At 38.3% G+C, this 22,957-nt stretch overlaps 3 protein-coding genes and 1 long non-coding RNA gene across 5 annotated transcripts; 2 read left to right on the forward strand and 2 right to left on the reverse strand.

Annotated features, from left to right (window-relative positions):
* Window positions 1-1,213: 1,213 nt before the first annotated feature.
* On the forward strand, window positions 1,214-7,902 carry eif4e1c (eukaryotic translation initiation factor 4E family member 1c). Its single transcript, XM_086170089.1, has 7 exons — window positions 1,214-1,278; window positions 2,010-2,095; window positions 4,398-4,493; window positions 5,074-5,137; window positions 5,640-5,753; window positions 5,943-6,082; window positions 6,203-7,902. The coding sequence occupies exons 1-7, from the start codon at window positions 1,261-1,263 to the stop codon at window positions 6,315-6,317; spliced, it is 633 nt and encodes a 210-aa protein (XP_086026215.1). The 5' UTR covers window positions 1,214-1,260; the 3' UTR covers window positions 6,318-7,902.
* Window positions 7,903-8,566: 664 nt separating this feature from the next.
* On the reverse strand, window positions 8,567-18,736 carry LOC147236523 (transmembrane protein 150A). 2 transcript variants are annotated; one of them, XM_086170077.1, is made up of 8 exons: window positions 18,585-18,736; window positions 15,343-15,390; window positions 15,203-15,265; window positions 15,061-15,128; window positions 14,845-14,975; window positions 13,550-13,591; window positions 12,288-12,465; window positions 8,567-10,354 (listed from the first exon to the last, which is right to left on the reverse strand). In XM_086170077.1, the coding sequence occupies exons 1-8, from the start codon at window positions 18,647-18,649 to the stop codon at window positions 10,161-10,163; spliced, it is 789 nt and encodes a 262-aa protein (XP_086026203.1). In that variant the 5' UTR covers window positions 18,650-18,736; the 3' UTR covers window positions 8,567-10,160. The 2 variants fall into 2 exon arrangements, with proteins under 2 accessions (XP_086026203.1, XP_086026204.1); XM_086170078.1 differs by lacking the exon at window positions 13,550-13,591.
* On the reverse strand, window positions 10,935-12,280 carry LOC147236524 (uncharacterized). The gene is made up of 3 exons (XR_015107905.1): window positions 11,680-12,280; window positions 11,407-11,494; window positions 10,935-10,950 (listed from the first exon to the last, which is right to left on the reverse strand). It is a non-coding gene; the product is annotated as an uncharacterized LOC147236524 (long non-coding RNA).
* Window positions 18,737-19,158: 422 nt separating the features above from the next.
* LOC147236525 (NFU1 iron-sulfur cluster scaffold homolog, mitochondrial) lies at window positions 19,159-22,888 on the forward strand. Its single transcript, XM_086170106.1, has 8 exons — window positions 19,159-19,268; window positions 19,747-19,832; window positions 19,926-20,061; window positions 20,367-20,433; window positions 20,815-20,926; window positions 21,008-21,071; window positions 21,282-21,456; window positions 21,680-22,888. The coding sequence occupies exons 1-8, from the start codon at window positions 19,204-19,206 to the stop codon at window positions 21,746-21,748; spliced, it is 774 nt and encodes a 257-aa protein (XP_086026232.1). The 5' UTR covers window positions 19,159-19,203; the 3' UTR covers window positions 21,749-22,888.
* The last annotated feature ends 69 nt before the right edge of the window (window positions 22,889-22,957 follow it).

Consider the following 22,957-nt stretch of genomic DNA (forward strand, 5'->3'; position numbering starts at 1 on the left):
CACCTACAGCAAACCTCACCACTGTCTCGCATCTCACACACATGTGCACCATTCTAACATACTTCTCTGCCACTCAATACTTCATCGTACAATACGACGTTTTATCTCTCGCCACACTGTCATATACTTTTTCTAGGTCTACAAAGGCAGAATGCAACTTCTTTGCCCTTCTTTGTTCTTTTCTACCAGCATAAAGCAGTGTGTGACTGAGAGGAGCTCGGGTAGAACGGTGAGGCTACAGGGAGTGGAGATCAAGAAGCTGGAGGATTTTAGGTACTTGGGGTCAACAGACCAGAGCAACGGAGATTGTGGAAAAGAGGTGAAGAGACAGGTTCAAGCAGGTTGGAATGGGTGGGAAAAGTGTCAGGGGTACGATGTGATAGAAGACTATCGCCCAGAATGAAAGGAAAGGTGTACAAGACTAGAAACAGTTATAATGTCCAAAGACAGGAGGCAGAGCTAGAGGTCGCAGAGATGAAGATGTTGAGATTCTCTTTGGGAGTGACCAGGATGGATAGGATCAGGAATGAATCTATCAGAGGAAAAGCACATGTGCTGGTTGTGATGGTTCAGTCATGTACAAAGGAGCGATAGAGAATATATTGGTAGACGGATGCTGGAGTTGGAGCTGCCAGGCAGGAGGTCTCGAGTAAGACCAAAGAGAAGATTTATGAATGTAGTGAGAGGGGAAATGATGGCAGTTGGTGTGAGAGAGGAGGATACAGAGAATAGGGTTAGATGGAGAAGGTTGATTCGCTGTGGCGACCCCTGAAGGGAAATGCTGAAAGAAGAAGAATTCTTACAGCAAATGCTGCATCTGTCATACTCTTTCAAGGCAGGAAAGCAATCTGCTGCTGGCAAATGTTTACTGCTGCTCTCAGTCTTGCTTCAACTACTCTTTACCATGGCATCATTGTAGGGCTCATCAACTTCATCCCTCTAGTTACCGTTAAACAAATTAAACGTTCATTCTTTTGTATTTATGTACATATTGTAAGGCGCTGATAACACCCCCCCCCAACCGCAACATGTATTACTGATTCAACTTCAATTTGACGTCCAATGTGTTACATATAGGAATCACAAATAAATATATATATATATATTTTACGTGTCATTCTAAGGCTGAAAAGTCCTGTGGCGGCTTCCGTACCTTTGTGTGCGTTGCTACGAGTTTGTTCGTGCGTGGGTACGCACGCGCACGCGTGTGGTTACTGTGACGCAGACGCGTTTAACGGGCAGAACATTTCTACTGTCAAGATGGCGACATCGGAACCGGTAAGATAATGGGGAGATATCGGAAAAAAAGTCGACTCATGTTCATTCGGACATGCGCCCTGACCGCACAGTCACTGTCCGTGCTATGTAGTTAAGTCCGGTCCAAACGGCACCGGTTAGACGCGGATAATCGGCGAGTTTCTGTCCACCTCTGTGTCCGTTGGCGTGGATCACTGTTAGCTTTTAGCATGCGTTGCAATGTGAGCCCCTAGTGCCTGACTTTGTTGGCAGGGAGGGACTCGCTGAATGGACGTACCTCATTCATACTGTGGGCAATCATTTATTATCATCTGCTTTGTTTGTTCCCGACGAGGATGTATCATCAGTTCCTTTAGCTGTCGGTTCTCTCAAGAAAGCGTTTTATCCCATCGTTAATATTATTAGTGACACGTGTAAATCTTGCTTTGAGTTAGCCTAGCACGCCAGCTAAAAGTACAGCTAGCCAGCGTAATTTATCCACTAACAGCTCCAATACGTGATGATTTCCCAATCTAAAGCTCTCTACTGTGATGCAGTTGTGTGTGGTGTGTTGTTATTGAATCGACTTCTATCTGGCATTTATTCCCGAGGATACTGACTTTCAGTTAAAATGGTTCATTCGAAGTTCAGAGCCCAGTCACTGAAATGGAATTGTATTGACTGTAAACGCAAATCCTCCATTTCCCGTCTTTACACAAAGCATGTTAATCAAAACTCTCAAGCAATGCATTTTTTGACCCCCCTCTCCATAGAAAGCACCTGAAACTGATGAGCAACAAACTGACACTCAAGGTGCTTCAAATCCAGAACAGTACATCAAACATCCCTTGCAAAACAGGTGAGAATATTTATATTTGTTGAATATATATTTGTAGTAGGTGACAGAGCACTATACGTAGAAATCGATTGTTTCAAATATCTTCATATGTCTTTAGTATGCCCAACACACCCACTCCCTGTTTTCTGTGTCTCACTGTCAGCTGAAGACTCAGTATGACTATGACCCATCACTATAAAACACGTTTGTTTGGCCTTTAATGATTCAGTAAGGCCAGGGTGACTCAACAAACACTAGAAAATGTGTTCCTCAAAACAGTATATATATCAAACACCTCAAAAGGTTATTTATTATTGATTTTCTTTCTTTTCTGTATCCTAAGTTTTAAAGCAAAATACCAAATGAAATCATAAAACGTATCCCATTAATACAGGTATTAGAATACATTTTCATTTTATCTTGTGATCCACATGTTACGTTTGCATGTAATTTGGGGTTCAGAGAAAGAAAATGTGGCTCTTATGTTAGTTCAAAAAATTGCATTCAACAGAATCAATATAAAACATAAACACTACACAGCGTCTTGTTCACATCCAAGCCAGTCTCTTTTGTGAACATGTTAGGCCTTAAGTAATGCTGTTTCCTTTGACGTATTAAAAAAAGACTGACATTCTCCCCCAATTGGTTTGTGATAATTCAGTGTAGACAGTTTCCCTCTTCATTGTTGGACTCAAACACAGATTCAAACTCAAGCACTGATTAGGAATGCATTCATCTGATTTTCAATCAATATCTTTAGGGTCCCCCTCAATTGGGTAAGAAGTCAGCTGGCTTTTTAAGACTTCATCGGCAGAAAAGTCAATTTCTGATGTAATAAATTGTAAGGTCGAATATAACTAATTTATGCTCCTATCTAATCTGTTGACACAGAAATGTTAATAATTAAAGGTTTTGTTTTTCTCACCAAAAGTATTTTATGTATGGTAAGAGTCATTTTCTGTCATATGCTTGTTATTTGTGTTAGTGCACCGTAATGCAAAAAGAGCTAATGAACCGAGAACTTGGATCATTGGTTTTGGATCTGATTCCTAGAATAAAGAACTCTGTTTCCTGCTGTGAATGATATTGTCACAATTGTTTTTTGGTATTGTTCTTTTAGAAATGTTGTCCGAGTGGTGACAATCTATTCAGAAGCATTGTACAATCAGTTTGGGAAGTGCTGAATAGTTCACTTAGTAATTCACTTCTAGGCCATTCTGCTTGTTCAGCTCAGCCTCAGAGGTCAAGGTTGTCCTGACTGCTGCGGTAAACCTGACATATAATCCTGGGATTCCGAGTTTGGGCGCTAGATTCAATCTGCAGAACAGCAGTGGGTAGATGATGATAACCTTCACTGTATTGTCCTTAATAAGTTTTTGATGCCTTGGGCCATCACTTAACCTTTAAAAATTATCAGTGTCCTGGAATAATTGCTGTTGTGTAGCTGATGTTTTATTCATGTTCAAAATTACGTTTCAAAATTTCCGTCAGAGAGAGCTATTTTCCCTCTCTGCTGGACACAGTACGCAGTGTTGGTCATATTGTTGCACACAGTGCTTGACAGACTACATGATACTATTTTGAAATCCTTGAAACATCACTTTAAAGATTTAACAGTCCGTCAATAAAGTTGTCTTGTGAAAATATATATCACCCATGTCCTTTATATGGTACATATGTGATATCTTACATTGGTAATCTTTTACATCAGTCTGGCTCTGCTACACATTTATATGTCCATGGAGATTTTCAGCCAGCCAGATCATGGTTAATCCTTGTCAATCTTTTTGTGGAAACTGGACTTGAATTTCTTCACTCAAGATGTTTCATCTCTCATTTGATGAGAGCTGAAATTCAAGTCCAGTTGCCATGAAAAGACTGAAAAAGGATTACATATTTACAGCTTTTCCATTAGGCAATTCATAATACAAATTCACCAGTGGTTAAGCTGATACATTCCTAGAACCTCTCTTGCGATCAACATCTTTTTCTGGGATAGTAGTAAGAATACATTGGTCAGTCTAAACAAAAGCTGCATTTGTGCTGCTGCTAATGGCCGGTCTTCTCTTGTTCTTTTACACAGGTACGCATTCATTTTTAACATACCTTTCTGTTAGCTCTGTTCTAAATTATTACATTATTTACATTTTAACAGTCATCAAATGACTAAGACCTAAGTGTCTTTGCCTGTTAACCTTTCTTTAAAAATGCAGTTTGCTATAATATTAAATTCAGGTCCAGAATGATTTAGTTTTTGATTTTAAGTTATACTGTCTTCACTCCAATGAATTCCTTGGTGTGTTTTTTTTTTCCCCCCTCGCAGATGGGCCCTTTGGTATTTCAAAAATGACAAGAGCAAAAGCTGGACAGAGAATTTGCGTCTCATTTCCAAGTTTGACACAGTGGAGGACTTTTGGGCGTAAGCTTCATCCTTATGCTTAGGATTTACTCATATTTTAATACAGAACGTTAAACAGTTGTGTTTTTGTGATTCCAGTCTACGCCTCTTTTGATATCGTCCCCTGACCTACTATGGTTCGACTGACAATATTTTGATATTAATACAACAGAATTGACAAAATATTAAATTTCATGCACCAGATGAACATAGCTGTTTTGCTGTTTTGCTAATCTATCATTCGGCTTGGTCAGTGTGGCCACCTCCCATCTTACAATTGGGTCATTGGAAAGCATCTCTGTTGCAAGTTGGGGACTGCTTGTATTAAATGTAGATCGCAAATCACAAAACCTGAAACATTTTGGTTATAAGATATAATGTTGTATAAGGTAAATAGTCAAGAAGAATAACATGCCCTCCCCCTTAACTCTACAACACTGTTCACAAATCAGATTTTAAAGCCTGATAGTATCTGCAATTAAACCTGGTTCAATAATGTTGAATCAAGGTTACACATTTTTCTTTTGCTATAGTCAACAATGAAAATGAATTAACTGTCACTGATTTAAACAGATCCATCTACGTTCTTGGTCTCTTATAGATTATACAACCACATACAGCAACCAAGCAAACTTGGGTTTGGCTGCGATTATTGCTTATTTAAGGTAAGTTTTTTAAATTTATTTACTGAATCGCCATTATTTGTATCGTAAAATGCAAGGGCAATCACAAGTCCCTTCACACCCTACTGATATGTTGCATTTTCAAAGAATGAATATTTGGTTGAGCAGAAATATCGTATTAAATTTGGACTCTTGACATGAATATTAGGAGCCTTGTTCAACCAAACATGTCAGCCAATAATAGCCCACTTGACTATGGGACTCAGCAAATCTACAACCATTTGCCTTTAGCTATGTGTTGTAGATATGAAGGAGCAATCAGGATATCCCCAAACAAAATGTAACTATCCCTACTTAGGGGGTTAAATCTGTGCTGCAACCCAGGTTACTGCATAGCTTGATAAGCCCTGTGTTGTAAGGCAATTAATAAGCTGATCATCCTTCATACATTAGTGAAGTTTCAAAATGGGGAAAAAGTTTTTCCTTAATCTGACTTCTTAAACTCAGTTGAGCCATGTTTGATATATTTTGCTAACATTTACAGGATGGAATAAAACCAATGTGGGAAGATGACAGGAACAAGCTTGGAGGTCGATGGCTGATGACCCTCAACAAACAACAGAGACACAATGACCTTGACCGTTACTGGATGGAGACAGTAAGATCACTGTTTCTATAGAGTTCTTCTCATCGATTGATGCAGGTCTCTGTAAATGTGCCATTGTCAAATTGACACTATTGGTAGAGCCTAATATACAACCTGTGAACACATTCACAAATACCCGCTCTTGATGGCAAATTTTACTTTAGCAAGAATGTATCTTTCATGTCACATTTGTTTTTGCAGCTTTTGTGTTTAGTTGGTGAGTCATTTGATGAAGCAAGTGAAGATGTCTGTGGAGCTGTGGTCAATGTGAGACCGAAAGGGGATAAAATATCAATCTGGACAAGCAATTGTCAAAACAGGGATGCCATCATGACGATAGGGTATGTGTAATGTCACCATTATGTGACGACATCAATGACATTAATCTGACCACTTGGGGCGACAGATAAATTAGGACTGGTCTTCACACTGTATTCAACCTCTGTCTCACTCTCTCTCAGGCAACTTTATAAGGAGCGGCTCAATATCCCTATCAAAGCCATGATTGGCTACCAGTCACATGACGACACGTCCAGCAAGAGTGGATCCACCACCAAGAACATGTACTCTGTTTGAAAAATGTCAAATTTCAACTTGCTGTAGGTTTAAAAAATTACAAACCCACATCACACCTAATTTGAGTTGTCAGCTACTGTAGTATTCTTCTGTTTTACTGAAAAGAGACTTGTTCATAGTGTGTATAGCTGGAGCGTCTCCAATATAAGAATTCAGTGATTATAATTTGTGAGTGGCGAGGAGATGAGTTATTCGGCTGAAAATTTTAAATGTGAGCAAGAGAACACAAATTATTTCCTTTTAGGTTTGAAGAGTTCTGTGATTAATACCAATGACCTTCTGTAGCTTAGCTGAGAACAAGTTTTTTTTAGTATTTAATGGCTTGCTGTTGGGAAAACTTAAACTAAACTGATTTGTGGTTATCAGTCCTCACAAAGTCTTTTTCAACTCACAGGAAAAGGCAATATCAAATTAGCTTTCATGGCACCAGTTTTAAGGGCAATTTTAACTTGGTTGTCCAGAAGTGTTAGGGAGGTTTTACCTTTCCGACACACCCGCTTGAAGAATCTACAGTATCTTGAAATTTTGTAACAGCTGTGGTCACTCTCCAAAGTATAGACTTTGGATTTAAGGCCACTCTTAATGTTTCAGCCATGCTGGAATTGTGGAATAATGCTTGTTTTTGACCTTTTCTTTCTTCCCCTTACATTTATTTATAATGTATGCATTGCAGTTGAACTACTACAACCAATAAATTAGTTTTGTTTTTCTTTTTATTAAATGTGAACTACTGCATATAGATGACATTTTTTACAGTGTATGATACAGTTATTATGTTGACAAATCTAGGTATGCTTTTCACTGTTTTTCCCCTAAAACTGTAGATAATGTCACACTCCTCTATTGGTTGATGCAAGAGATGATATCCATTGTGAAATGACTTTACTCATAATGTATCTTTATTATGTTATTCAAGGATGTATATTGACTTCTTTCAAGTAAAGGTTAAGTGCTTTGCATTAAAACACAAACAATACTGTCCTGTTTTGTCAATTAAGGTTTCACTGTAGCCATATAAAGCAACTCACCGTAAAGAGCTCGACTCATTTTCAAAGGGTAAGTGACATGTTTGACAAGGACAAGTATAGCGGCCTGCAAAAGTATTTGTATCCGTTGAACTTTTTCACAGAATGACCAAAAATCTACTGGAATTTTATGTGACACCAACACAAAGTGGCACACAATTATGGAGGAGAAAGAAAGTTATGATTGTTTTTTTAGTGCAATGTGCAAAATTATGCTGCCCTCCTGAGTCAATAATTTGTTGATCCGCCTTTTGCTGGAGTTACAGCTGTGTGTCAAGGGGTATGTTTACCAGCTTTGCACATTTAGAGACTGAAATTATTGGCCATTCTTTGCAAAATAACTCAAAGTCAGTCAGATTAGATGGAGAGCATTTGTGAGGGGCAGTTTTCAGATCCTGCCACTGATTCTTGATTGGATTTAGGTCTGGGCTTTGACTGGGTAATGCTCACTAGAATATGTTATAATTAGTCTTGTCTCAAGTCTTGTAGACTCCCTAACCGCTCTTCCAAGATTGGCCTGTTTTGTTGCTCCATCTTCTCAACAGTGATCATCTTCCCTGTCCCCACCAAAGAAAAGTACCTCCAGAGCATGGTGCTACCACCTCTGTATTTGAGAGTGAGTATGGTGTGTTCAGAGTCGTGTGCAGTGTTCGTTTTCTGCCACAGCATTTTGCTTCGAGACCAATAAGTTCAATCTTGTTCTCATCTGACCAGAGCACCCTATTACACATGTTTGCCCCACATGATTTCTAGCAAATTGCAAACGGGACTCCTTAAGGTTTCCCTTAAAGAATGTATTTCTTCTTGCTACTCCTCTGTAACAAACAGTTTTGCGGTGTGCATGACCAATAGTAGTTCTGTGGACAGATTACCCCACCCGCACTGTGGATGTCTTTAGGTCATCCAGTCACCATGGGCTTCTTGACTGTCTCTCTGATCAATGCTCTCCTTGTTTGCCCTATAAGTTTAGATGGACGGCCATGTCTTGGTAGCTTCGTTATTGTGCCATACTCTTCATTACTGGGTGATGGCTTGAACAGTGTTCTGTGAGATGCCCACAGATTGGGAAATCTTTTTATAGCCTAATCCTGCATTAAACTTCTCCACAACTCAATCCTTGTTGCGCCTGGTGTGTTTCTTGGGACTTCATGATGCTGTTTGCTCCCCACTATTCCTCAAACAACCCTCTGAGGCAGTCACAGAACAGCTGTATTTGTACTGACGTGGATTCTATTTAGTCTAGGTCAACATTGTATGATTCTGGAATCATCAGGCATTTTCTGAAGGCAATCAGTTGCACTCAGAGAAAAGGGGGCCTAATATATGTGTACGCCATGCTTTTCAGTTTTGTTTTTTTTTATAAAAATAATGTATACATTTTCTCTTCACAATAGCATGCTACTTTGTGTTGGTCTTTCACATAAAATTCCAATTAAAAATATTTGTTTGTGGTTGTCAGGTGACAAAAAGTGAAAAGGGTCAAGGGGTGTGAATATTTTTTCAAGCCAGTGTATGTTGATCAAATACTGGCATCTAACTTGGTGAGATATTACCACTATGGTCATATAAATGAAGAAGAAAATAACATTTTAAGCCTATAAGAGAATTGCTCTCTATACTTTGCTAGATATAGTTAGTTACTAGATATGAATATGGTTGGGTCAGATTAGCACTTAATATTTGGTTGGGATGTCTTTGTAATGCAACAAAATCAACAAGCCACCAGGTGGGATTCGTCTAGTGGTTCTAATCCTTGTCTTGGTTATCTGCTTTAAGCAATTATATTTTTTAAAACAATTTCTCAGTAGTGACCCAGTCAAACTGGTACTTGTGAAATCACAAAGTTAAAATATTTAGGATTCCTCAACTCTTAAGAGTTATATCTTTCAGTGAAGACCTCACTGTATTGGTATATAAGCGGTTGTAAATAAGCAGTTATATTTAACTCTCAAACCAATTTGTTAGTGGTTAACACTTTTAAAAAAAACTAGAAAGCATAAAAAGTGATTTGAAAAATGTTTCTGAACCTTTCAATTAAAAAATATGATAAAACATCCATCATCTTCTCCCACTCATCCTTCACTCAGGGTCATGGGGGATGCTGGAGCCTATCCCAGCTGTCATTAGGTGAGAGGCAGAGTACACCATTGATTGGTCGATGATAAAACATTTCCTGTTTATTTTCCAGAAAAGTTTAACTTCTGAATACATGTCTACTATCAAAAACAGCCTCTTTAAAAAGTGAAGATAATTCATTGTTACACTCCTGTAAATTGAATATTTGAAGGGTACAAGCATTAAGCAATGATGACATCTTAGGTTTTTCTGAGGTCTCCTTGCACTCGGAGAAAATACACTTTCCTTCACACAAGTATCAATGTGCAATGTGAAGCTGAAACAAGATAAACACATTTTAGTGTCCAATGTGAATCTGAACCAACATCAGTCAGATTTGAATAACATCCGCTTTTACATCATTGTTGATTCAGCCACAGTCCAGTACAAGGTATGTAAGGAATCTAAATAACACAGTATGGATACGATGACACCTGGAACTAATTGTTCTGCTGGCATGTTACAATTTTTTCACTCAAAATACTTTCAACATATTGAACATAAACAATTTAATTACAGGCATCACATGGTTGATCATGGTCATAATCTGTTAGAGGATATCGTCAGTTCATGAAGGTGCTATAGAAAAAAGAAAAAAAAATTACTGATCCATGTGCCACGATCCAGCCACTGTCTTCACAGACGTCATACTCAGTCCATTCTCATTATGTCCATGTTTCATCTGGACCGTGGCAGCCTTATATCAGGACATGCAAAGCATTAAAGGCTTTTCTTCCTCTCGTTTGCTCAACAGATTTGAAATCATGAATGATGAGAAGAAACTAAACTCCACAACGTAGCTGAGCTCAAACAACTCCAAATTGATGCTGAGTATCCACTCAAATAGAGCAGACAAATGAATGTAGTAGTACTCCTTCTGGGTATATGCAATCGTATCTGAATGTCCTCTGGTTAAAGATCTATCAAACAGGTAGTGACTGTTCTGGAGAACACATGAATCCTTAACATAACTTTATAAGGCTGGACATTAAATCGTAATGTGTTTCAGTTTATAGTTCAGGGTCCCATTTCAGAAGCTGGAAAATCTACTTTGCTTTAGTACAGGTGAAACATTCTTTAAATTGTAACACTTCTTATCTGAGAACCCCCCCCCAAAAAGAGTTCTTGTAAAAGGATTCTTCCATCCTTCAATCATCTTCCGCATAGCCTGTACTCAGGGTCGCAGGATAAAAGAACTTTCGTCTGTGGCGAAAAAGCCCCAAAACAATAGGTGTACTGTTGATTGGGCATGGTATAACTGACAATTTTCAAAGTACTGCATATTGCTCTCTGCCTTGTGCAATGCTGTAACCAATCCCTCTTTGTAAATAGCAGCAGAGTATAACACACAGTGACTGACCTCATACATTGTAACCAAAAAGGGACACGGGTGTCACACTGGAATTGAATGGCCACTAGGTCCTGTTTGAAGCTGCACCAAAGGATCCTCTTTAATGGACTTGCTTCCTGTATCTACGAAAGTTTATGGCACACTGGATACACAATTAAGCCTTATGACAGATTATCAGCAGTTTCATGGTCTGGACGGTCAGCTGACTTTGAAACAATGTTCAATCATAATATGAAACCCCACATCTAATTGTCGGAGTATTAGGGAGAGCTTCACCGTCACCTTCTATAGGGTTCCTATAATTTGAAAAAAAAAAAAAACAGAAACTGGGCTTCCCTTTCAACCTGTCCTGTTTACAATCTTGCAATCTTTTGTTGTAAGGGCATTAAGGGCAATAAGCCACAGAATTTCCCAATTTTCTTTTGACAAAAGCACATGACCTACATTTAGAATAACCATCTTTTACATAAATACCACCAAGTATGTAAAAAAATCAAAAAGTAGTCAAACACAGAGGTCCCATTCCACAACAAGTTCTTGCAAGATAGTTCAATGTAGCACACATATGTTAGAATGTACCGTACAACAGACTACTCACATCAGGGCAGCTCACTGGTACACAGAGCTATACATGCAACCTCCTCAAGCCACCTAAAATGTTTACTTGAAACACTGCTTGGCTCCACCTGAAGTACAAGAAGGTAGCCAATATTAGCAAAACCAATGGCTGAAAATTCACCCGCACAAAGTTGTCTTAAAAAAATCAAGCTTTTGATTCATAATTACTCCTCTTGAGGTTATGCCGCATTGAAACAAAGAAAAAAAGAAAAACTGAGATGTCAGTGGGGTACAGGTCTGAAAAAAAACCCACATTAATTGCTCACTTCACGAGAAGTCAACAGGGCAGGAATACATGCCACCTTTGCCCAAAGCAAAAACACCTGGAATGGCTGTCAAACATAATAGTAATAAATAACACTACAAGCAATTGCTCGAGTGGCAGCAAAAAACTATGACTAATTCAAAGCATTCAGGCTAAAAAGAGTTAACTAAGTCAAAAAGTTTGCAAAATACTTTTCTTTACCTTCCCTGTAACATACCAAAAAAAATTAGTCTGATTACAAGTCTCGGCAAATTTTCAGACCATTCATTTGGGAGCACCAGAATCTAACAAACACCTTCGTTCACAAAAACATGGTTCGATTGTCATGAATTCTCTCCAATTAAGATCAACTGGGTTGATGAAAAGAATCAAGGGAATTGATAAACTATAGCCTTACCTTTATTCCACATTACTCTGAGTGTAGGAAATAATAAATTAGGCCTAATTAATACCCAAGCCCTTATTGCACTGGCAGGGTGGGGTTAGTGGGGATACACAGGAAACAACCAAGCCTCAAATATGATAATTTTTGTTGTTGTTATGATTCGTGCACCACAAACTGATAACGTGCTATTATCAGCTTATTGAAAGGATACAGCAGATGGTGGCGATGATTTGAACACCAGAAGAGACGACACGAAATGGGAAGAGAAATTTTTCATATCCGGTCAGGGCACACTTCACAGTCAGCCAGGTGAGCAAGGGGGTGTAAAAGCAAATGCACAAAAAACTGACAGCAGCTCCAAGGTGATGCATCAGGGTCAGGTATTTAGGCTGTTGAGTACAGTAAATGGAAAGACCAGTTAGTGAAATCATGAGATTTGTGTAAATTGGTACACGTGTCAACTCAGTGTTGAATTTCACATCTCTAGCTATGTTTAAAAAATACATGTCTGAAGACTAAACTAACACGATCTGATTTATACTTGAAGGATTTACACAGGGGACCTTTATTTCACATTGCAATTAATTATAAACAGAGAAAGGAAACTCAGAGGGCACAGAGGCACAGAGGGCACAGAGGGCTTTTGGCCTTTACAGAGGCCAAAAGCTTTACATTATATGCCAATTTAGATACAGAATTATAAGTCTCTAAATGAAATTACAAGACTTTTGGGAATATGTCCTTCTCTGATTAAAACCCCATAGGAATGGCGACAAACAAAAATAGGTCCATAAATTAATCATGTAAAAAAAAATGACCTAATTTTTATGGGTTTTTCCTATTCCGGTCCACCACCTTTCAACCAGATTTTACAGAGCCTGTGAAGCAAGACTGACATATCTTGGAATTCCCTCTGTGTTGGAACCAGTCGAGTGAAATGCCAGGTCAGCACAGGCTTCAATGCAAGTTTGTAAAGTGGATTTATGTTTCCTCAGTCTAGCTGGGAGTGGATCTAGACCAAAGCAGTGATGCCCACACCATATGACCAACTCTAACTATGGTGAGGTCCAGAGCCACAATCATTACTCAAAAAGAACAAAGCATGGCCCATCCTTGATGCAAAAAATGAAGATAGCTGTACAATACAAGTTAAAAGAAGCAAAGTGGGTTTATCCAAGACTCCATCAGAAATTCGGCAAAATTGCTCATTTAAACCAATGCCCAATCTTACGACATAATAATGACTGCATCAACCAGTAAATACTTTTACTCTGACAAAGCTATATTGCTCTCATTAGACTGTCTTTACCTCAGTCCAAAGGCATGATGTACGAGAAAGCACTCTTCACTTTTTTTGCAGTCAAAATGGAAACTCGCCAGAAAAAACCTGTTCCAGAACTTGTCAGTTCCACTGTTCAAGTTGCTGCATGACAAGATCCGCTGAAAAATCCCAACCTCCCTAAGCCACTTAACTGTTTCGTGAAACGGGTTCCAGAAGTTTTTGGAACACTCTTCCTGACAGATGAACAAATAAACAAATAAGTCTGTAAAAAGCTTGAAGTCCTTGGAGGAGATCGCACAAATGTGAAACAGGTTCCAAGCCTCAATACACTAAGGGAATGTTGTCAGAACAAAAGAGCAGTTGAGTAACTAATTATGAATAACAGATGAATGATTATCAAGATGTTTAACACACAAAGCAGATCTACAAGGATGAATACTTGGTTCACGGGAAAATTTGTTAAACTCTCTGCCTTTCTCGACCGTCCTGTCTGCACACACCTGAGGGCAGACAAAACAAGCCTGATCACATATTTCAATGATGATGTTACTTTATGCTTTCAACCTGAGTTGGCAATGACGTTTTTATTATAATTGTTCACATATTCATTCTTTTCTCAGCAATCTAGATCAAGCATGTCATAGCAACCAAAATGGGTTCACTGCTGTTACATCCTGATCCATTCATATGTTTTCATTGATCTTGAAAACTAACATGACGCCTAATTTGAAAAACAAACAAAAGAATCAATTTTCAATATAAAAGAAAGATCAATAGTGATCTGTACCTGGATGTAAAATTCTGGATAGAACTAGAGTTGATTCCCAAAGGTAACATTCCTGATGTTATGTCATTATCCTAAAGGTGGCCTCCTGGTCACAATCAGTGTATTTGGTCTTTTGAGTTCAAGGGGTTTACCTTTGCTCCAGTAACAAGAAACAATGGGAAATCAATTTACAATTTGATGACACAAATACAATGTAAAAAATATGAATTAACTGAAAAATAAATAACAGAACTTCAATAAAATAAAATAGTAAAATGAGATGATTTTATGTCTCATTTTTTGATGATGAATTACTTTCTTATTTGATAATGTGTTCTTTCAAATACTGTAGACGACTGAATTAAATTCCATTTTATGACATGGTGACATTCTCACAAAATATTCTCATCTGTTTATCATTCATGTAATCGTCTGTGTATCTCACAGGAAGTCATCGTGCCATCTTGTGTTTTTTTATAATCATTTACCTAATTTGAAACATATTTGACTATGAAGAAAACCTCCTCGAGTTACCCACCTTTTCTTTGCAGTTAATTTTTTTTTACTTTATGATAAGAAAAAACATGTCAGATTTATTTCTGTTTTTCAAGGACATATTGTCCCACAAAAAACGATTTAGTGCTTAACGTTTAGGCAGACATAATGATGTAGGTTTTTCTCCTTTCCTTTAACATTATTAATTGAGTGGAGGATACTTACATTGAAATTTGCAGCTGCAAATGCCCCAAAGGCAGACACCACACCAAAGACCATTGCAATCTTGCTCAGCATGGAATGATTTGTATTTTTCTCCAGTATGTGTGCATGATGAAATACACAGAACAGCAGAACTAAAATGGAGATTACAGCTGTTATGAAACCATATGACTATGTCATGAAACGTACTGCGTGTTGATCTGAAGATACTGAACTCACACAAAAAGGATCCTGCATTGATGGTAGCTGTAAAAAGCGAATTCTCTGGTGCATTTGCTCCACTTGTGCTGTAATTACAAAGTTAGTCATTCAATGCAGATGAATAGCTATCCCAAATTAAGGATGTAAATTTTACTATTACCTTATGGTGGGTGCAGAGCAACAGTTAGTTGTAATATTCTCCCTGCAGAAGTTGTTCCCCTCCCTGAGAACAAGTTAACAGGATTAGAGATGCAACTGCGACTAAAAAAATGACATCTATGATGTTTAGGTTCTACTTACCAATCACTGAGGGAGCATACGTGATTGTAGCGAAGGGCCAAACCGTATCTAGTTTTGAAAGTAAAAAAAAAATACACTTTCTGAGCTGTTTAAGTACCATTATGTCTTTGTGTATGTTTTGTGACAACAAAGCATCAATAATGACCATGAACATCCTGAACATTTCAATGGGGGCAGAGTGGTTAATTTACTGAACTATTATTTGGATAAATTAAATTGACCCTGTCTTCTTTTTTTCCTTTCGGCTTTTCCCTTCAGGGATCACCACAGCGAATCAATATTCTCCAGCTAACCCTATTCTCTGTATCCTCCTCTCTCACAGCAAACTACCTTTATCTCCTCTCTCACTAAATCCATAAATCTTCTCCTTGGTCTTCCTCTAGACCTCCTGCCTGGAAGCTCCAACTCCAGTATCAGTCTACCATTATATTCACTATCCGTCCTCTGTACATGACCGAACCATCTCACTTCTCTGACCTTTACTCAAAAACATCTAACATGTCCTGTTCCTCTGATATACTCATTCCTGATCCTATCCAAACCTCATCACTCCCAAAGAGAACCTTAGCATCTTCATCCCTGCAACCTCTAGCTCTGCCTCCTGTCTTTTCATCACTGTTACTGTTTCTAGGCAATACAGCATCGCTGGTCTCACCACTGTCTTGTACATCTTTCTTTTCATTCTGGCTTTCATTCTGTACATCCACCTTGGGCTTAAAAATGGGCACAATCACACTTTTTCTTCTTCCCTCGGGCATCTTCCGTCTCTCTAAGATCCTGCTGAATAATCTAGCAAGAAACTCTACCGCTGCCTCTCCTAGACACTTCCATCCCTCCACAGGTATATCGTCAGAACCATCTGTCTTTCCACTCTTCATCCTCTTCAGTGCCTTCCTCAATTCTATTTTGCTAATCTCTGCTACTTTGTGGTCTACAATAATCCCTTCTTCAACCCCCCCCCCTTTCATTTTCCTCATTCATCAGCTCTTAAAGTACTCTTTCCATCTTACCATCACTCTTCTAGCATCTGTCAATAGATTTCCCTCTCTATCCTTAATCACCGGGACCTGCTGTCCATCCTTTCCATCTCTATCTCTCTGTTTCACAAACCTAGATTGCTCATTCTCTCCCTCCTAATTGTCCAACTGAGCATACAAGTCATCAAACGCCATTTGTTTTGCCTTTGCTGCCTCTATCTTTACCTTACACTGTATCTCCCTGTACTCCTGTCTGCTCTCTTCAGTCCTCTTAGTGTCCCACTTCTTCTTTGCTAACCGCGTTCTCTGCAGATACTCCTGCACTTCCTCATTCCACCACCAAGTCTCCTTATCTTCTTTCCTTCCAGATGATACACCAAGTATTCTCCTACCTGTCTCTCTGATAACATCAGCTGTTGTTGTCCAGTCATATGGAAGCTCTCCCTGACCACCCAGAGCCTTCCTCACTCCTCCCTGAAAACCATACAACACTCCTCCCTTTTCAGCTTCCACCACTTTCTCCTCTGCTCTGCCTTTGTCCTTTTGATCTTCCTAGTCACCAGAGTCATCCTACAAGCCACCAGTTTGTGCTGTCTGGCGACACCCTCTCACCTTCAACTACTTTGCAGTCACTGATCTCTTTCAGGTTACCTCATCTATATAAGATGTAGCCTACCTGCGTGCTCCTATCTCCACACTTAAAAGTTACCCTATGTTCTTTTCTTTTCTGGAAAAATGTGTTTGCTACAGCCATTTCAATCTTTTTTGCAAAGTCTACCATGATCAGTCCCTCTGTTTTCCTATGCTGTATACCAAATCTGCCCATCACTTCTTCAGCCTCGATACTGTCTGCATGAACATGCCCATTGAAGTCTGCACAAATTACCTCTCTCTCATCTCTGGGAATATTCTGTATCTCTTCATCTAACCCATTCCAGAACTTCTCGTTCTCCTGTAACTCACATCCCAACTGCAGGGCATAGCCACTAACAACATTGAGCATCACACCTTCAATTTCCAGTTTCAGACACATAAGTCTATCTGACATTCTTTTCATCTCCAGAACATTCCCAACAAACTCCTCCCTCTAGATAACCCCTAATCCATTTCTCTTGCTGTCAGTACCATGATAGTACAATGTCCTGTCCTACTGATGGACTCATTCCTAATCCTATTCATCCTCTTCACTCCCAAAGAGAACCTCAACATATTCATCTCTGCGACCTCTAGCTCTGCCTCCTGTCTTCTGGTCAATGTCACTGTTTCTAAACCATACAGCATTACTGGTCTCACCACTGTCTTGTACACCTTTCTTTTAATTCTGACTGATAGTCTTCTATTGCATTGTACCTCTGACACTTTTCTCCCCCCATTCCTTCCTGTTTGAATCTTTTGAACCAGATTAGTTTTACAGTGTAAACACTTGAAATTACAGAAAAGTGCTCAATTTCAACTAATAAACACAACACATCGACATCAGTGATTCAGATACCGGACAGAGAACAGTGATTACAAAGCCAGAAAACAAGCATTGGAAATACATCAGATGTGGGATCCAGGCATGGTTTCGCCAACCTGACGTTGATCTCATGGCTTCACATTTAAATCCTACATAAAGTCTGCATTAAGAACAGCCATGTTTCAAGGAAGTCACAGTTCTTAAATTTTGGCTTTTCATACCATAACAAGTCATATTGTAATTTTAACAAATGTAATGCGTATAAAGGGATTAACCCATAAGATTTCTTCAATCAAACTGTGTAAAAGTTGGGTTCAGCCACATATGTAACAGGTCTGAATCCAAATTAGATCTGTAATGAAAAATTGAGCCAATCTCATTTATTTATATATTCACTTTAATCTGGACATAGGGTGATTATTAGATTATTTAAGTCATCAAGAGTTAATCCAAGTAAATTTTATGCAACTGTTATTAAAGTCTAAGTTTTGTTAAATTGTTCATAAAGAACTGAATCCCAACGAAACAAACTGTTAGATCTTGGTTTGGAGTCGCAGTCATGTGACTCAAATCAACAGGTATGGATTCATGTTTGAGTGAAAAAAAAAACATGATAATCAGCAGGCCCATTACAAGAATAACAGAAATAGATGATAAAAATGTTTATGTCTGCCAAAGCGCTGCAATGAAAAGAATACTAAAACACAGAATTCCCTAGCTCATTGTAATATTACCAAATGTAATACCTTCGGTAATAAGTAAGACGCAGTAAGTAAGAACAAATATAACTTTGTGGTAAAACTTACATGGTCCATGTACCGATGAAGGACACCAAGGAGAGGGAGATGGGAAATACAATCCAGAGATGCATTTCTTATGATGTAGGAAAGAACAGGACAAGAATCTAAGAAGTGTTCATGAGACCCGGTATCTTCCGTTTTTTATCTAGTTCCCTGACTGCCACTCCTTCTAAGCACCACCTCATTCTGTCAGAACAAATGTTGGGAAACATGTTGGGTTGGTCCAAGTGTTTGTTTAATTCCTAATGGCTGCCTTCTCTAAGCTACCTGAGAGTTTGTGAAATTTCATAGGGGAACTCTTGCTCTGAAAAATGCTGAAATTGAGAATTTATTTGTATCCAAGAGTAGACCAGTTAGACAAGATTTAAAATATAATTTGAGGAGCATTCAATCTCTGCACCCCCGACCCCTGTCATCCAGGTACACATATGCAATAATCAGATGGCCGAGGTTCTCGAAGATAATATTTGGACACTTGAAATATAAAGCTTTCACGCGTATCCATGATTATTATTAGCGCAATAGGAAGCTGAATTGATGGCAATACAAGTCGCTTAAACTGCCTCGGTGAAAACCTGATGTGGCGACCTCATCGCTAGAGGGCGTTGTATTCAAAACAAACAAAATGGCCGCGCACATGAGATGGGGTTTTCATCAATTATTACGGGCAAGAAATTCGGCACAACTAAGGTTTGAATTTTTACGACCCACTGTTTTTTAACCAATGTGATCGTAGTAATGCGGCTAAGATTGCCATTAGAAATTACATCGACACGCCGTCGGGAAACGCATAGCAAGCCACTACATATAAATAGCGAGTTAGCATACAACGCACTCAACACTCGAACCACCCCTTACTTAAATATTTTCCCGACTTCGTGTACCTAGCAGCCACTTTCATTATCTTAAAATAGTTCCCTTTTAATATCATATTAGGGCTATGTGTTTCTTGGCCACAGCTAACCCCTATTTAGCTAGCTGTAACGTTGAACTCAATTGAAAGTGCAGGTATTACACAGCTTCATATATTTTATTGGCTTCTGTGCACCCGGTACTAGTAAGTCGCCTAATTCAACCCTACGTTATACCGTATGTTATTCTGTTCTTAGACACGACCAGGTCTAAGTTATCTATTTCAATGAAAGACTAACGTTCTTTATACTTAAAGGCTGCCAGACCAAACGGGGTTCTACCACACACAGTGCTGGAGGACAGTCCAGGCTCAAACTGGGACAAGAACCAAACACTTTCCAAGTGAGGACCAAACACTTTCCAAGTGAAATTGCAATCACTCACCCCCTGCCATCTTTTCCCGAACCCTAACTGAGATGTGTTATATCATTCTAGTAAGACTGCTTTCCATCCAAACTCAAGACACACCAAATCCCAAAAGCTTGAAGTTTCTACCTGGTAAACCTGTTCTAGGAAGCGGGACGCTGGATTTTCCCTCTCAGAGCTCAACTGAGTGCTCATCTTTAGCCAGGTTGTTCCTTATAATTGTCAGTCTTTATTAAGTTAATCACAGCTATCTTTGCTTAACTAGAGTGGGTAGCAGAATGTATGCCACTGTTTCTTTAAATCAAACTAACTTTACACATGTACTGTTGGATCCCTGAAAAAAAGAATGAATGTGCCTTTTGACAAGTGACTAGCTCTTGCGGATTCCATCATTGTATTATCAATATCATGTTATGATTAAAACAACACTGTCAATAATTGAAAAAAAAATGAAACAACACAATCTCTTTAGTTTAGGGTGTATAGTAACATGATAATGTGTTTCCCTAGGGCTCTCTTTGAGATTGAAGGGGTAAAAAGTGTGTTCTTCGGTCCAGACTTCATCACAGTCACTAAAGTAAGCATTTTTGATTGGTACTGTTTGTCAAGAAATGACTGGTATGCCTAGGTGAGACAAGGAAAATTAGTGTTAAAGTACTAAGAAGCTTTTGTTTTGACTGATAAATATGATATTTGGTTTGGGCTGATAGGTTTCAAGATTCAAAGCATTTATTGTCACATGTACAGGACACACGTACAAACGAGTTTCCCTGTACAGTGAAATTCCTACTTTACTGTCCACAGTGCATTAGGATATGTGCTGGTAGAAGAGTGTAAACATTATTATAAATATGATTACAGATATTTTAGATATAGATTATAGGTATATTCAGGCGAATGTTGCCTCTAATTTTGTGAAACATCCATGGTGAGGTAATGTAATGTAATGTTTTGTCAGACAGATGAGGATGTGGAATGGACTGACATTAAACGTCATGCTCTGGACACCATTGCTAAGTTCTTTGAGAGTGATCAACCCATAACAACAGGGGCAGTGCACCATGAAAGTAGTGAGTCTGTGCATTTATTTTTCAGTGTTTAATTATGCAACGTTTGTTCATGGTTTAATCAATAATAAATCATTTACATAGGTCTTTCTGAAGATGATGATGATATCGTGGCCATGATTAAAGAGCTTCTTGACACCAGAATCAGGTACAAACAGTTTTAAGTTTTATAGGATTTTGCTTGTTTTCTCTGGAAGGTATAATCCTAGATAATATCTTATTTCTCATACTTAGTGCTCATGAACATGTTTATGCGTATGGCAATTTATTAAAATAGTACCAATAGACAAGACAATCTTTATCAGTTCCTATAGTGTAATTTTTTTTGTTTAATTCACCACTTGTTTGTATTCACAAGACCCACAGTGCAGGAAGATGGAGGTGATGTCATCTTTAAAGGCTTTGAAGATGGCACAGTTAAACTAAAGCTGGTGGGATCCTGCACAGGATGTCCCAGCTCAACAGTGACATTGAAGAATGGCATTCAGAATATGATGCAGTTTTACATTCCAGAAGTAGATGCAGTTGAGCAGGTGAAAAGCAATCTATGCCTGTTTTCTCGCAAGATGTGTGTTTATTGTTTGAGGAGCATTTTTCAAAGCTAAGCATGATCAGAAGCCCTTACATAAAGATTGAAAACATCACACACAGATATTTATTTATGTACTGACGTTTGTTTATATGACAGCAGAAGGGTAAAACATACATGTTCTAAATTACTGGTCCTCATTTTCTTTTTTTTTCTTTTTTACCTAGGTGGAGGATGAAGTGGATGAAATCAATGCAAAGGTTTTCTCAGACCTGGAACGCAAATTACAAGACTGAAAATTAATTGAAAAACACACAGAAATTGTCAGAAGAGAAGTATTTCAATTTCTGAAAATGCAACTGTTCTCTAATAATCAGTCTATAATCGCATCATTGACATAAGAAATTAGTGATCTGCTACTATCTGTGCATACTCTCTTGGCGTGAAGTTATTATGGATCTTTTCATAGCAAATATTTTGATGTCAGCACTTTTCACTGTGCAAGAAGTAATGAAATCTCTTCTGCAACTTTCTGACTGTATAATGTTATATTTCTTGGCAGTGGAAGCAAGCTGTTGTAGCAATAGGTTTATGCGCCCCAAATCAAAACATGTTATATTGTCTGCTTTTACCACAGATTTTACCATAAACTAAAGATGATCATAATTTTGAGAGATTGATACTGATGATGCGACGCCGTGCTTCTTTACTACACAATTTACAAGTGGTTCGTTTTCTCACCTTTCTAACATATGGGTCTCAAAATGCACTGTGTCTCCTCCTGCTGGTTCTTACAAAGAAAGCAGCTTTAAGACACACATGAACATAGCCCACACAGTCTTGTGATCAGTCACAGCACCCCCCCTCAAACAAAAAACAAAAAACAAAAAAAAAAACACTTTAATACCTCACCAATGATGACAAACTTTACAAATATCACAGTTACACATCACAGAGGACAATCCCATTAAGTCATTCAACAGTTATGTCCTGTTTTTCAGGCTTATGGTTGACCAGTGGACATAGTCAAACACTTGAGAACTGACTCACTGGATATTTTGTGTTCAACAAATGATTTGCTTTCATTACAAGTAAAAATATTTGCTGTGGAAATTCTTCATTTGTACATACTGTATTTACCATTTTACTGAGATTGTATTTGTGTATACAGAAAATATGGCAATTTTTAACAAGACATAATGTCCCTGCTGTAAATGTTTTTTTATTTATTTGAAATATTCTCTATTTGGACTTTTCTGACATTGTCACAAAGAAGCGACATGATATGTTGTTGATTAACTATGCTACACAAATGAAAGAATGGTTTAACACAATAACATGAAATTAAATATACATTCACTCTTTCCTCAAAGATCTGTATGCTATTGAAAGGCATTGTTCTCCACTTTTCTGAATCATTAAAGTTCCAATTCAAATCTCCTTGCAAACGTCTTATTTTTCCACATCAGGTATGTAGTGCAAAGATTAAATGTGTAATATATATA

Source organism: Fistularia commersonii, chromosome 2 (assembly GCF_037954325.1).
Source record: "Fistularia commersonii isolate RoL2024-O1a breed Wild chromosome 2, RoL_Fcom_v1.0, whole genome shotgun sequence".
NCBI lineage: Eukaryota > Metazoa > Chordata > Actinopteri > Syngnathiformes > Fistulariidae > Fistularia > Fistularia commersonii.

Excerpts from the sequence above, each read along its gene's own strand:
- eif4e1c (XM_086170089.1), top strand. Across the intron at positions 4,494-5,073 it reads ACAGTGGAGGACTTTTGGGC|ATTATACAACCACATACAGC; the intron begins GTAAGCTTCATC and ends GGTCTCTTATAG. Across the intron at positions 5,138-5,639 it reads GCGATTATTGCTTATTTAAG|GATGGAATAAAACCAATGTG; the intron begins GTAAGTTTTTTA and ends TAACATTTACAG.
- LOC147236523 (XM_086170077.1), bottom strand. The coding sequence starts at position 18,649 with ATGCATCTCTGGATTGTATTTCCCATCTCCCTCTCCTTGGTGTCCTTC. Across the intron at positions 14,976-15,060 it reads CAATGCAGGATCCTTTTTGT|TTCTGCTGTTCTGTGTATTT; the intron begins GTGAGTTCAGTA and ends TCTCCATTTTAG. Across the intron at positions 12,466-13,549 it reads GGAACCCGTTTCACGAAACA|CCTAAATACCTGACCCTGAT; the intron begins GTTAAGTGGCTT and ends TGTACTCAACAG.
- LOC147236525 (XM_086170106.1), top strand. The coding sequence starts at position 19,204 with ATGGCCGCGCACATGAGATGGGGTTTTCATCAATTATTACGGGCAAGA. Across the intron at positions 19,269-19,746 it reads AGAAATTCGGCACAACTAAG|GCTGCCAGACCAAACGGGGT; the intron begins GTTTGAATTTTT and ends TTATACTTAAAG. Across the intron at positions 20,434-20,814 it reads ACTTCATCACAGTCACTAAA|ACAGATGAGGATGTGGAATG; the intron begins GTAAGCATTTTT and ends ATGTTTTGTCAG.